This window comes from Oratosquilla oratoria, chromosome 39, assembly GCF_046742065.1.
Source record: "Oratosquilla oratoria isolate Oo_2021 chromosome 39, ASM4674206v1, whole genome shotgun sequence".
In the NCBI taxonomy this organism is placed as follows: Eukaryota; Metazoa; Arthropoda; class Malacostraca; order Stomatopoda; family Squillidae; genus Oratosquilla; species Oratosquilla oratoria.
Window position 1 is genome coordinate 8,667,890 of NC_134815.1, and position 15,000 is coordinate 8,682,889.

General features: G+C 36.6%; 1 protein-coding gene across 2 annotated transcripts in view; it reads right to left on the minus strand.

The window, feature by feature from the left end:
- The window catches only part of LOC143020104 (uncharacterized), a 24,407-nt gene that overhangs the window by 233 nt on the left and 9,174 nt on the right, over nucleotides 1-15,000 (minus strand). The window contains exons 4-7 of one of the 2 annotated variants that reach the window (XR_012965881.1): nucleotides 11,130-11,227; nucleotides 7,082-7,225; nucleotides 4,665-4,789; nucleotides 830-847 (exon numbers count right to left, since the gene is read on the minus strand). Coding sequence is in view for 1 of the 2 variants with exons in the window: in XM_076176263.1 (XP_076032378.1) it covers nucleotides 785-847; nucleotides 7,082-7,225; nucleotides 11,130-11,227 (305 nt within the window). In the remaining variant the exon portion in view is untranslated. Of the gene's footprint in view, nucleotides 848-4,664; nucleotides 4,790-7,081; nucleotides 7,226-11,129; nucleotides 11,228-15,000 lie in introns of both variants that reach the window. The other variant, XM_076176263.1, reaches the window with a different exon arrangement.

Genomic DNA, 15,000 nt, shown 5'->3' on the forward strand with positions numbered 1-15,000 from the left:
ATTCCACTGCAGAGGTTTCATTGGTTTCATATTTACACATTATTCATCTCACGGGGTATCCATTCTCCGGATCCTTGAGCTTTTCCAGGACCTGTAAGCTTTCTTCAGACCCTTGGAATTTTCTAAGAGCCTTCGAGTCCCCCTAGGAAACTATCATTTTATAAAAACTCCTGAGATCACCCATTACCTATAGACTCCCTCGAAATCCTTAGACTATCTTAAGAATCGTGGTTTTCTTGCAACTCTTAGCTTGTCCCAGTAGATTTTTTTCCTTCCAAGATCCTTGAATTTGTTCAATTCTTTAACTTTTCTATGACTCTTGGAATTTCTTAGGACTTGATAACTGTTTTAGGATCACTGGACTTCCTCAAAATCACGAGAATCTTTTCTTTGACCTCTAAGTTCTTTTAAGGTCCTGGATGTTTCCCTAGACCTATGAAATTTCGAGAATTCTCACGTTCCCCTGTGATATTTGGATTCTTCCAAGGACCAAAACCTCTGTTAGGAATTTTTCCTTATCCTAAGACCAGAATTGGTTGTTGGTTTCTTCATGGATATGGTTATGCAGTAGGAAATATTGTGAAGATAATGTGAGCTTTTATTGTGTGTCATCTTTTGTTATTATTTTTATTACTTAATACCAGGTCAATGCTTCCAGTAACACTGTACCTCTGGGTTACTTGCAAGATTTTAGAAGTGGGTCTGTTCTCTACAGATAGGTAGGTTATTTGCCAATCTCGCTCTTTCTGCTACAGGTTACTTACTGAGGCCACAGCTGTCCAACTTATGTCGTTGTGCTGTAAAACTGGATACATTGCCACTTTAGCTGTTCCAAGAACGGAGAAGTCTGTTGAAATAAACGAGGCTCATTAATGATTAACAGAAGAACATTTCTATCGCTGACTTTACGGAGCAGTGTAGCCTATGTATGTGCATTGTGAAAACATGTGTAAACTGGACACATTGCCACTTTAGTTGTTCTAGGAACAAAGAAGCCTGTGGAATCAAACGAAGCTCATTAAGGATGAACAGAAGAACATTTCTATCGTTGACTTTACGGGGCAGTGTAGCCTATGTATGTGGATTGTGAAAGCATGTGTGTGTATATCTTAACGATTGGAAGAGGTAATAGGTCAGGCATTTAATGAGGTTATTCAATTTATGAATAGGAACATGAATGGCATCAAAATTACATAAAGCTATAGATACGAAAACTCCCTAAATAAATAAAAGAAATGAGAGTAGTCACACATGAAAATATTAGAAATGAGGAAGTATTTATAAAAGTACTGTACATATCAAATATTAAGGGACCTAATATATTTTCGTCCTAATGTGCGTCAAATAGATAGCATTGAAAAAAGAGGGTAATTTCATTGTGTCTATCAATGGTTGAGGATTAAGTATGGTATCGATTTTTTTTCACAAATTGTCTAATTTGTTTTTCTAACAGGAAACGTACGGCCTCATTGTTCATCGGGTCTTCTTGTTATAGCTCTACTTTTTGAAGAAACATCAAATTACTATCTGTGTTCAGTGAAAGTCGTGGTGTTTTTATGTCAATGACAAATAGAAGGAGTAGAAGGGTAGTAGTCACCTGATGTCAGCTTTCCTAATGTGAAAAGATAGTGGAAGAAATACTGAAACTGACATAGTACTTGGGGTTACACTTTCGGTAAGAGGTGAAGCTGTTGACGGATGTTGGGGACTGGAAAGGAAATAGGATGTCCTCTCTTATGTCCACCTTCGAGGATCACCCCGTGCAGAAACCAACATTTGACACATTTCCAGTTGATTCAGGACAGAAACTAAAATTATCATAGATAGTTTCTTAAACTTTGATTCAGAGATCCCTTAGGGGTCTATGAATAAATTTCAAGGATCTATAAATCTGGCGCTTAGATTAATTTCTTACCTCACCTCTCTCATGATTTCCTAGTTATACTTTACAATCAATCCTAATTTTCTTTTCCATCTCAACTCTCACATCCTCCTCATCTCACATGCCATTTCTGGGCCTTTATCACTTTCTGCTTGAAACATTGACACTCCTTTATTCCTGTTTCTCCATTATTCTTCATCACCTCCCACACTACTTTCAGCTTCTGTCATTCTTCCTCTTTGTCCTTCTCATCTGATTTGTCCACCCTTAGCACTTCACCATATGACAAAATGTGCCCTTCTCCTTATCATCCTTAAAGATAATGATTTTATAATAATAGTAATAATTAGTAAGAGTAGTAGTAACAATAGTTGTAGTAGAAATAATAATAAAAGTCAAAATAATATATATATATATATATATATATATATATATATTTATATATATATATATATATATATATATATATATATATATATATATATATATATATATATATATATACGTCCGGTCCAATGGTTTGCACCCACTTGGACAAGTGACTGCCTAACTTTGACGAATGGGACGGTTTGTCCCTACTAGCGTCTTTACTTGGGTCTGGTGCAGACAGACCTGTAACCGTAAGGAAGTGGATGCCAGATGGTACTCATCATTAGTCTCGAAGTCTGCAACAGGCCTGGCAAGCCGGCAAACTTATGATCATGCTCAAGAAACTCACGTTTTGCCTTGGAACCCTGACATCAACATTGATCATTGACTGTGTGGAAATGGACACTGTCTCCGAAATGATTCTAGAAACTCCAGGAAAATTTTATGAGTTGCTACTTTAAATGTGGGAATGCTTACAGCAAAGGAAGAAGAACTGATTTTACTGATGAAGGAAAGAAAAATCAACATTCTTGATTTATGTGAAACAAGACTTGCAGGCAAAGGCAGTAAGATCTTACATGATAACTACCAGCTAATATATATTGGTGGTGCAGATACCAGACATTGAGTGGGAGTATTGTTATCTGAAGAACTAACACAAAGAATCAGCAGGGTAGAACAGAAAAATGAGAGGATTTTGGCTTTTTCTGTTAAAATAAATGAACTAAATTTAAGCTTTGTACAAGTCTACGCCCCACAACAAGTAAGACCGGTAGATGAAAGGGAAATATTCTATGAAGACTTACAGAATGTTAGAAGTGACTTGTCATATGACGATAATGTAATCATCATGGGTGACTTAGATGGACATACTGAACAAGACCGATTAGGACTGGAACATGTCATAGGAGCACATAGCATTGGCGAAAAGAACCTTGCAGGAGAACGGCTTCTCGATTTTTGTATGTTAAATAACATTAGTGTCATGAATAGCTTTTACGAGCATCAAGAAAACCATAAATGGACGTGGTACAGATGGAATAGTATACAACAAGAAAATACAGACAAGTCCATGATTGATCTAATGTTAAAAAAAAAAAAAAAAAAAAATCAGCGATGTAAAAAGCATACCATCGATTTCATGTGATTCAGACCACAGGATGATCGTAGCCAAACTGAAACTTACCAAACCAAGATCTTTAAAAAAGTAAAGTCACAAAACAATTCCTGGTGGAAAATTTGAAAATTGAAAGCTGTAAAGAGGAGCTCTATGAGAGAGAGTAGAACAGAATATTCTAGAATAAAAGATTTAGACGAGGAGTGGAAAGCCTTCCATTCAACGGTCACAAAAATTGCAGAGGAGGTAGTCAAATTTAAGACATAATACGGTAAAAAGAACAAGCAAACACACTGGTGGACAGAAAAGGTCAAAGAAACTGTCAAACTAGAAATGAGAAAATTTCGGAAATGGATGAGAACAAGGCAAATGGATGATAGATTGGAATACATTAAAGCTAGAAGAGAAACGGAGAGAGTATATAAAAAAAAACAAGGGAAAGAATCGGGAGAGATCTTGCACATGATTTACTAGGAACTAGAAAGCTTATTTATAACTTTGCTAAAAATTACAGAAAGAAATCAGCACCACCATCATATGCTGTTAAAGATGAAAATGGAGAACTACCTACAGACTTCGAGAAAATTGACAGTAGATGGAAAAACTACTTCGAAAACTTGTTGAATATACCAAATAACGTAGAACAAAATAAACCTGAGCACAATGTAGAGGAACTCTTATAACTGGACGAAGATCCAATCACCGTTGAAGAGATAAAGTCATCCTTAACTCGAATGAAAAATGGCAAAGCAGCAGGAGAAGACATGATTCCATCCGAGATATTAAAAAAATCAGGGAAGAGGGAATTCTATGGGTAAAGGACATCTTGAATAAATGCTGGGATGAAGGAAGAGTACCTAAAGATTGGAATAGATAAATAATATGCCCTATATATAAAAACAAATGAGACAAAACTGACTGTAAAAACAACAGAGGAATAGCCTTAATATCATAGCAAAATTTTATGAAAGAATATTAGAAAAGAGATGAAGGGGGATAGTATAGGACAGCTTTGATGAATGGCAGCATGGTTTTAGACCTGGAAGATCTACTATCGATCTAATTTTTGCCTTAAAAATGCTTTTCTGATAAAAACTGGGAATGTAATAGAAAAGTTTACTTAGCCTTCGTCGATCTGGAAAAGGCATTCGATCGGGTTCCTAGAAAGATCCTGTGGTGCATCTTGGATAAAGAAGAGTATAGCATTCCTCCCAAATTTAAAAGAGCAATAAAAAGCACGTACATAAACGATGCATGCTGCGTTAAGATCCAGCAGGCAAATGGGGAATGGTTTACCATAACTTCGGGAGTAAAATAAGGAAGTGTGTTTTCCCCCAGTCTTATTCATCATCTTCATGTACTATTGTGGAAAGTTAGTGACGAGAAGAGCGGATGGAGAAATATTCGGCTACGCAGACGATCTGGCATTGGTAGCAGAAAATTAAGAAGTGTTACAGGGGTTTATTTTAGTTTGGGATGAAGAATTATCAGCCAAAGGTATGAAAATTAATAAAGGAAAAACAGAGGTTATGCTGCTGAGTAGAAATCAAGAAGACATACAAGTGAGATTAGGAAATACAATTTTGAATCAAACAAATCAGTTAAGATATTTAGGAGTAGTTTTTATACTACTATAAATTTTCTATTTTTCATATTACTATTCGCAACTTTAATCATAATCATTTCCACATTATATTTTTCTTCTGTTATCTTTGCCAAATTTAAGTCCTTTCTAGTCAGTAATATGACTCCTCCCCCCTGTTTATCCGTTCGATTTTTCGCTCAGTGGTTGTATAGACCTTGTTTCGCCATACTTGATGATAGAGGACCTTTCAATTTTGTCTCCACAATTCCCATTATGTCTGGTTTCTCTATTAACAGATAGTCGTTTAATTCATTTATTCCAGAAATCATACCGTCCATGTTTGTATATGCCATTTTTAACTTTTTATTTTTCTTCTCTTTTTTGGTTTATGTTTCCTTTTTCTGATGTACCATTTTCTCAGCCTCAGATCCATTACTCAAAAAAAAAAAAAAAAAAAAAAAAAATCTTCGTTCTTCTCTCGTTGTTTTCATTAGCTTTATTTCTTAGTGCCTTATCTTTCTCTATTTCCTCATCGCTCATTCTTTTTTATTCACACATTTTTGTAATTTCCACTGTTAGCTAGTTTTGTCGTATTCGGTAATATCTCTTCAGCTATCATTTGAGTCCTTAGTTTGATTTTCAATGGCCTATAGTGTTTTTCTCTAGAGTATGTGCCCATTCTATGCACCTCATTGATTTCTTTATCTAATTCTTGGCCTTCATCCTGGACTGCTTTCAGAATTTCCTTCGCAATTTCTTTCTCTTTTTCTCTTTGGTATTTGTATACATTGTTTTTCTTTGATACCATAAACCACAATTAATTTTTTTTATCCATTGTGTTTCTCACCCAGTTTACCTTGTCTTTAATCACTGTTAATTTTGCATTTTCCTCTACCTGCTGTTTTACTATTTTTTTGAAATTTATTTTCTGATTTTCACGTTCCTGTTTCCACTGTTTTTTTTTATTTTATTTATTTATCATTATTATTATTTTTTTTTTCAAGGAGGTCTGTCTCTTTGATTGATTCTCCCACTTTTTTCGGTCACTGCTTGTATTTGCTCTTTGACCTCTTTCTTCAATTATTTGTTTTTGTTTCTATCCTAGTTTTCCTTTCTTTTGTTTTATCTTTGAATCACATTTAGTTCATTTTAGATCATTCGACTCTGATTATTTCCTCGTTAGTTTTACGTAAATTTGTCATCTCTATGCATGGCTCAATAATCAATTCTTAGATCTATTAATTCCTCCATCAAGTCGTTGATGTCTCGATTCCTTAGAACACTTCTATACCTTTATCCATAACTTTTCCTATTGCTCCTCTTTCTCTCTAAAAACCCGAAGGAATATTGTTTTCCCGCCTTTGAGTAGACTTCGGGGTGTCATTTAGACACATCCTCTTCGGTATTACACCCAGTATCGATTCCACTCTACTCATGTCCAATCCTTTCTTCATTGGTTCATTAATTCTTTTGTCTTCTCTTCCTTCCTTCATTTCGTGCTGTACTATACTTTTCCAAAACTGGATTTTACACCTTACCGGTCACTCGATTACATAGCTCTCTCATTCCGAAAATACAACAACAAGGCGTTTCCTTGTTCCAAGCGACAAAAACGCTAGGTCGGAGCTCATTCGCTAGATTTTCTTCCTCTCCGACGACGTGTGTGTGTGTGTGTGTGTGTGTGTGTGTGTGTGTGTGTGTATGTGTGTGTCCATGTGTGTTTATTTATGTCTATGTGTGTCTGCGTGGGTATTCGTTTGATTACATTCTGGTCAGACGGTGCTGTCGTTTGTGTTCGCGTGTCAATTGCCACAGGGATCCACACAAACTCACTCTCCAGCAATGCTGGATCTTCGAATCACCAGCGCAAACACCCTTTTTCTTGATTTTGTGTTCAGTAGAATGTTTATCCGTATGCACGAAAATAAATGATGTGACATTAAATGAAAATTCTGACCTATTTACTTTTGTGTGGAGTTCAAGATTCTCTAGTATATAATTTGTCATACTGTAAAACATGTTCAATTTGAGTACTTCTTATTAAAAATACAGGATAGGTCTTAGATATACTTGGTATACCTTGAACAATATTCTTATAGTTCAGAATTGGAGGGTGACCCATACTTACGTTATAGTCAGGCTTTACTGGGTAAGGCCATTCTTTTTCACTTAAAGATTTATTGATGGCTTGCTGAAGCTCTGGATATTTCGCAAGGTCTTTTAACACGGTGTCTCTGAACTTTGGTCGGTCGACGTCCTCATTTTCAGTCAGCTGTAAAAACAAAAACGACTTACAGTACAGGGATATAGAGTTGAAAGGTAAATCAAAGGGAGAGGAGTTAGTTCATAGCTAACGTTTAGCTGAACGTAAATAAAACCGACACTGTTAGACAAATTGTATTCATACATCAGTTTCGTTGGACACTGCCACCATCTTCAATGATACGAAATAAGTCACTGTATTTTTCATTCATTATGTATCCTAAAGTTCATATATAATTCATATTCAAATCAAGCATCAACCCTTATCAATGCATCACCTGCTGGAGTGTGCATAATTTTATTAAAAAAATGTTGTGACATAATATTTTGGCAGTGCCTATTAAGCCATCTGATTTTCTTCTTTTTCCTTTTATGCCATCACTATCGCTTAACATGCGAGGTGACATTTTTTTTTACATCAGTAGCACAACCTAAAATAAAAGAAAAAGAAAAGAAAAAGTAAAACTTGGAAAAGATGGAAAAAAGAGAACGTAAAAGACATAAAAATGCAAGGATCAACCAAAACTATTCTATATATATGTGAACGATAAAGAGAGAAAAACTACGCTAGGAAAACATAGAATACACAAAATATATAGAAGAGCTGAAGTCATGAGTAAACATTTCAAATCGGTTTTCACTAGAGAAAAAGTATGGCACTAGGATGAAGGGCGAGAAGTGAATTCCCTCTCTGTGGAGAAGATACTAGCAACACGAGCTGAAATAATGGACCAAATAACAAGCATTGATATCAGGTCCGGATGGAATTGCATACTGGATACTAAAGGAGTGTAAAGATGAATTGGTAGGCAAAATATAATATATTAAAGGTTGTTCGCTTAAGGAAGGAAAATATTAGAAGACTGGAAAAAGGCCAACATCGTACCAATATATAAAGGAGGAAACAAGGAAGACCCAACAAATTACAGACCGGTTTCCCTTACAAGTACCGTAGCCAAAAATTGTGAAAAGCTTATTAAGAATAGATGGATAAAACATCTGGAAAAAAAACAACAACATACTAAACCTGAAACAGTTTGGATTCAGACAAGGAAGATCATGTGTCACAAATCTAATGTTTTTACTCAAGACTATTAGATATAATGCAGGAAAGGAGCGAGTGGGCTGATCGTGCTTTACTAAGTAAATGCACAAGCACACACACACACACACACACACACACACACACACACACACACACACACACACACACACACACACACACACACACACACACACACACACACACACACACACACACACACACACACTCGTGGGCGGGGAGTTGTGTGTGTGTGTGTGTGTGTAAGGTCATAGCATTACCCATAGATCGGACCTACGATCTCTGAGCTCTCTTCCAGGAGGGAAATAGCTGTCGATCACGAGTCCAACACGTGATCCAAAGACCAAGTGAAATACACACACACACACACACACACACACACACCACACACACACACACACACACACACACACACACACACAGACATACACACACACACACACAAACACACACATACACACAAACACACACATGCGCGTATACACACACTTACACACACACACACACACACACACACACACACACACACACACACACACACACACACACACACACACACACACACACACACACACACACACACACACACACACACACACACACACAAAACACACACACACACACACACACACACACACACACACACACACACACACACACACACACACACACACACACACACACACACACACACACACACACACACACACACACACACACACACACACACACACACACACACACACACACACACACACACACACACACACACACACACACACACACACACACACACACACACACATACACACACACACGCACGCACGCACACACACACACACAAAGTTTGGAAAAGATGGAAAAAAGGTAAAAAACAAACAAACGTGTAAATAGCAAACTCATATCAAACTAAGAAATGATTTTGTAAAAATACACAGAGATGAAAAGAGAAACTATGAAAAGAACGTAATTAAAATGTAAGGAACAACCAAAACTATTTTACAGGTATGTAAATAGTAAACTAAAAGACAAACAAGAAATAGTAAGATTGCGCCAAGGGAATTATGAATACAAAGAAGATGTAGAAATGGCTGAAATTATGAACAAACATTTCAAATCAGTATTCTCAATTGAAAATTCACAAAACTGTGAGGAAATACAGAGAGAAAGAAACCCACAAATGGAAGAAATAACTGTGACACAGAAGGAAATCAGAGACCAAGTAAAAAAAACCTTGATGTCAGAAAATCACACGGTCCGGATGGAATTGCAAACTGGATATTGAAAGAATGCATAGATGAGTTGACAAAATATACAAGATTATCAAATACTCACTCAAAGAAGGAAAGGTACCACAGGATTGAAAAAATGTAAATATTGTACCAATATATAAAAGAGGGGACAAGGAAAATCCAACTAACTACAGACCGGTCTCCCTTACAAACGCAATAGCAAAAATATGTGAAAATTTGATCAAAAGTAGATGGGTTAAACATCTGGAAGAAAAAATATACTGAATCCAACACAATTTGGATTTAGACAAGGAAGGTCATGTACCACAAACTTGATCTGCTTTTACTCGAAACTAATAGAAATAATACAAGGGGTGGATGGGCGGATTGTGTTTTTTTAGATCTACAAAAAACATTTGATAAAGTACCACCAAAAAATAATAAGAAAAATAGATTCATTAGGTGGTATCAAAGGAAAATTATTGGAATGGATGGAAGACTGGGAAGACTGGGAAAAAAAGAGGGTAGTAATTAGAGACAAATACTCGACCTGGGAAGAAATGATAAGTGGTGTCCCACAAGGTTCGGTATTGGCTCCAATCATGATCCAATGGCCCCTTGTTACAATAACCTATCTATTGAGGCGTCCCACTCCCGAAGTGAGAGTGAAAAAATCAGCATGTACGAGGAGAGTATACCAGCGCTCATTCACACTGATAACATTCACGACTTCAGTTGGGATGGTTCCCAGGGTAAAGGTATTCTAAGCTCGTCTGGCAGAGGTGATAGTAGAAAAGAAACAACAACCGAAGAGCAGTATCATTACGTGGATGAGATGTAGACTGTCATTCTCATTCTTAAGATCAGCTGTCCCCACCTCTTAAATCAGCACATATGCAGAACCTCATTTTTTAGTAGAATGTAATACAAAGTCTAATAAATGAATCCCTGTGTTAGGCTTAATTAAAGTTAAATAATATAGAATACAAAAAGGTGGTCGACCAGTCATTGGCGAGAGGACAATGAACTAGGTGGAAGACAAATCCTGACTTCTTTCACCACACAGTTCCATGAGGATGGAGGTCGTTTTAAACATGAAAAGTAGTAGTAGTAGTAGTAGTAGTAGTAGTAGTAGTAGTAGTAGTAGTAGTAGTAGTAGTAACAATGGTAGTAGTAGTTATAATAGTAGCGGTAGTCTTGATGCATACTCACGCATAGGGATAAGGCACCTCCGGAAAAAATAGATCTTATATTCAAACAAGAGAATCTAAAAAACATAGAGGGACACCAATACATTCGTGTTATTGTTTCAAGCCATTGATTTGAATATATCTGTGAATGTGAAATTTTCATAAGAATATAGATATTTCCATTACTTTAAGAAGAATGAATATTAGAATAGGTTTTAAATGTGCAAAGAATTAAGTGAAAATTGTTATGTGTGCAATTGTACTGATGTATTAGCTCAGGCGTGGAAGTTGCACCTGGAATTACTTTGGCCAAAATTTAGAAGGCATCAACCAATGCAAGGAATTATTCCCTGAATGCCATAGAAGGCGAAATCACAGCATGCTTTGTTTGATACATTTAAATTGAAATAACTGAACGTTAAATCTTACCAGTCCTTCTTGCAGCAGAAGACACTTGCGAATGGAATTAATAGGAAAGCTCTTCCTAGCGTGAGAAGTTGGTTTGCTTGATCTGTCAGTATTCGGAACTGAAAGTAGAATAAATTTGATATTTTTCCTTTTACTTCGACATTTATATATTGTAAACCCGTATTCTTTGTCATCTCGCAAAAAAAAAAAAAAAAAAAATCTACCTTGTACAGCCAGAATGGAAACTTTTATTCAATAATTCTGCCCGAGTTAAGGCGTTCTTAACATTGAAATACGTAGCACTGCTATAGGCCTAGCACAAAATGAAAACTTTGAGGAATGTCAACACAATGCAAAGAACAGCGATCAAAACTGTTCCCAGCCTTGCATTTAAGTCGTCCGAAGAGGTTACTGAATCGCTAAACCTGCAGTTATAGGAATTATGTATATATATATATATATATATATATATATATATATGTGTGTGTGTGTATACAGTATATATGTATATACATATGTATATATATGTATACATATATGTATATATATATATATATATATATATGCGTAAGTAACCACTAGGAAAAATGAACTAACAAAGCAGAGCACTTTCGTATAATAACATCTTCAGTGCCAATAGCACTGATGATGTAATTATGCAAAAGCGCTCTGCTTCGTTAGTTTACTTTTCCTAGTGGTTACTTATGCATTTGTGAACACACGCTCCTAGTGTTTTAATTGCATATATATATATATATATATATATATATATATATATACATATATATATAAATATATATATATATAAATATATATATATATATATATATGTGCGTGTGTGTGTGTGTGTGTAAATGTATATATATATATATATATATATATATATATAATATGAAAACCGGGTTCTTATTTAATATAGAAACCCCAGAACCAGCTCACTGTTTATGAAAAACTACATCCAAAAACCAACGTGGTATATCTTTTTCATTGTTTCGCCGGGGGCTGCGCACCTCGCAATTAAACAAACGTTGGACATACTAGATGTCGTCTCAGCAGAAGACTATCTTTACATCAGCAGGACGGGGCAATTAAAGAACATTACGCAAAACATCATAACCAGACCAATGGCAGAGACACCCTGATTAAGTGTATCAAAGTCATCGGACACAATGAGGACCCAAGAAGGTTAATGATTTTAGAGGCTTTTCATATTAGAGATAATGTACCTACAATAAACATCTAATCCAATATGACCTCCAATATTTCCCTCTATAACGACACGCCCCTGGCCGATCCTTACAACGCCTCTGACAGAGGACGCTCTAGAAATGACTGGAGTCACTTGTCCTTTCTGGAGTCGTTTTTCGTTCCTGATATCGCCCCTCCTGGCCGATATTTAAAACGCCGTGGGAGAGGACACACTACAAGTGACTGTAGTCGTTTTTTTTTCCTACAACACACCTGGCAGAGGACTCCCAGAAAGCTATTGCAATTCATAATCACCATCGTATGTAGGTGTTTGACCTACATTCTCAACGCTCAACCAAAGTGTCATTCTCTCCAGAAGAAGTTTTTGGACACTTTCCGCCTCTCATACTTCTTAGGTAATATTGTGTTTTGTTTATGAATGAAGTGTTAAATAGTGATAGGATCATTAATAGAATTTTAATGCATGGGTAAGATTTTGTAATGAAATAAAGTTTGTTAAATCTTCATGATTTTCATCCTACCTCTGATTTGATAAAGAACCCTAAAATCTCTATCAAGTCATTGGGTTGGGAAACTTTACGAAAGTAATTAAAGCCTAAAAGACTGGCACGATAATATGTGTGTGTGTGTGTGTGTGTGTGTGTGTGTGTGTGTGTGTGTGTGTGTGTGTGTTTGTGTGTGTGTGTGCACGTGTGTGTTTGTTTGTGTGTGTGTGTGCACGTGTGTGTTTGTGTATGCGCGTCTGTGTGTATGTGAATGTGGAACCTGATTATAACCCGATCTTCAATGGGGAAGAGCGAAATAGGCTAATTTGAAATCTGTGAGCAGTTAACGGAAATACTTAGTAAGTCTGTTGACACTTGATTCATGCCTTCTTGGGGACAGGCAATCGTTGTTCTTATATTTGAAAAGGTTGATAAATCATACAGACCAATCAGTTTGACATCGATTATAGGTGAAAGGCTGGAATCATCAATAGCAAATACCATTAGGGAACATTTAGAAAGGCATAACCTAATTCATGACTTATAGCATGGGTTCACCATGCTATGTGTAACTAACATTGTGTAACTAACATTGTAACTAACATTGTGTAACTAACATTATGTAACTAACATGTGCAACTAACATTATGTGTAATTAACATTCTATTCTTTTATACTAATGTCTACAAGGCGGCAGATAACAATGGTAGTGACGATGTTATATACCTCGACTTTAGGAAAACGTTCGATAAGGTACCTCTTCAGAGACTACTAAATAAAATCAAGGCCTATGCCATAGAAGTGTTTGAATGAATTAGAGCATATATTAATGTCAGAAAACAGTGGATTACATTAACGGCGTAAAATCCAAATAGAGTGTTGTTACTAGCGGAGTTCTCCACAGCTCGGTTTTGGGTCCCTTATGTATATAAACGACATGGACAATGGTATTAATAGTGATGATAGTAAGTTTGCATATAGCACTAAAATAGACCACCATATTAGGTCGGGAGAAGATGCTGATGATACTGCAGTAAGACCTTAATTTTTTTTTTTTTTTTTTTTTTTTTTTTTGCATGGTCGGAGAAATGGAAACTGGACTTCAATATAACTGCAGTGTGTTAAGCGTAGGAGTACACAACCCAACTAACAGGTATAGCATAGATAACGCCATATTAGAGAAAACAGAGTGTGAAAAGGATTTAGGAGTGTTAGTGAGTCCGAACTTGAACCCAGGAAATTGTGCATTATAGCCAACAAGGCATTAGAATCAATTACTAGGATGATTACAACAAAATATGCAGGGATAATCATTAAACTCTCTCTGACGGTAGTTAGACCCATCTTGACTATGCGGTGCCGTTTTGCTCTCCATCCTATAGAATGTATATTTATATACTAGAATCAGTACAGAGGAGAATGACCAAAATAATACAAGGGCTTAGAAATTCACCATACGAAGATAGACTTGGGTACCTTAGCTTACATTCTCTAGAAGATAAAGAAAACGGGGTGATCTTATAGAGGCATTCAAATGAGTCAAGGGCTCACAAGAATGATGCAGGCACGGTCATTATATCAAAACAGTGGATGGCTGCAACGATTGATTATTTTAAGAAAATATTAGATAACTTTATGGACAGGGGTGGCAAGTTGTAAGGGACATGAAACCACTTAGTGTAGGTCTTAGGATCTTGTGTGTGTGTGTGTGTGTGTGTGTGTGTGTGTGTGTGTGTGTGTGTGTGTGTGTGTGTGTGTGTTTGTGTGTGTGTGTGCGTGCGTGCGTGCGTGCGTGCGTGTGTGTGTGTGTGTGTGTGTGTGTGTGTGTGTGTGTGTGTGTGTGTGTGTGCGTGCGTGCGTGCGTCTGCGTGTGTCTGCACGCACGTGAACATATCACCCTTTATACTTGACTGGCCACTTTACAAGAAAAACTTAGTCTTAGATGAACTCTCGAAATGACGTGTAAAACGAAAGACAGCTCTCCAGAACCTCAAGGTCTTCTATTTGAAGCCTCTTTTGTATCACCACTGACCTCTAAACATTCATTGCTCCATGGGAGTGTATTGACGATCAAAACAACTGAACTGACAACGTGTGTGGGACTGTGAGAGAGACCTTCTCTGCTTGACCTCTAAGTTTGAACAAGAAGACTGGCCACTTACTGCGCATGCGCAGCTGCGCACGAAACTGTGAATAGT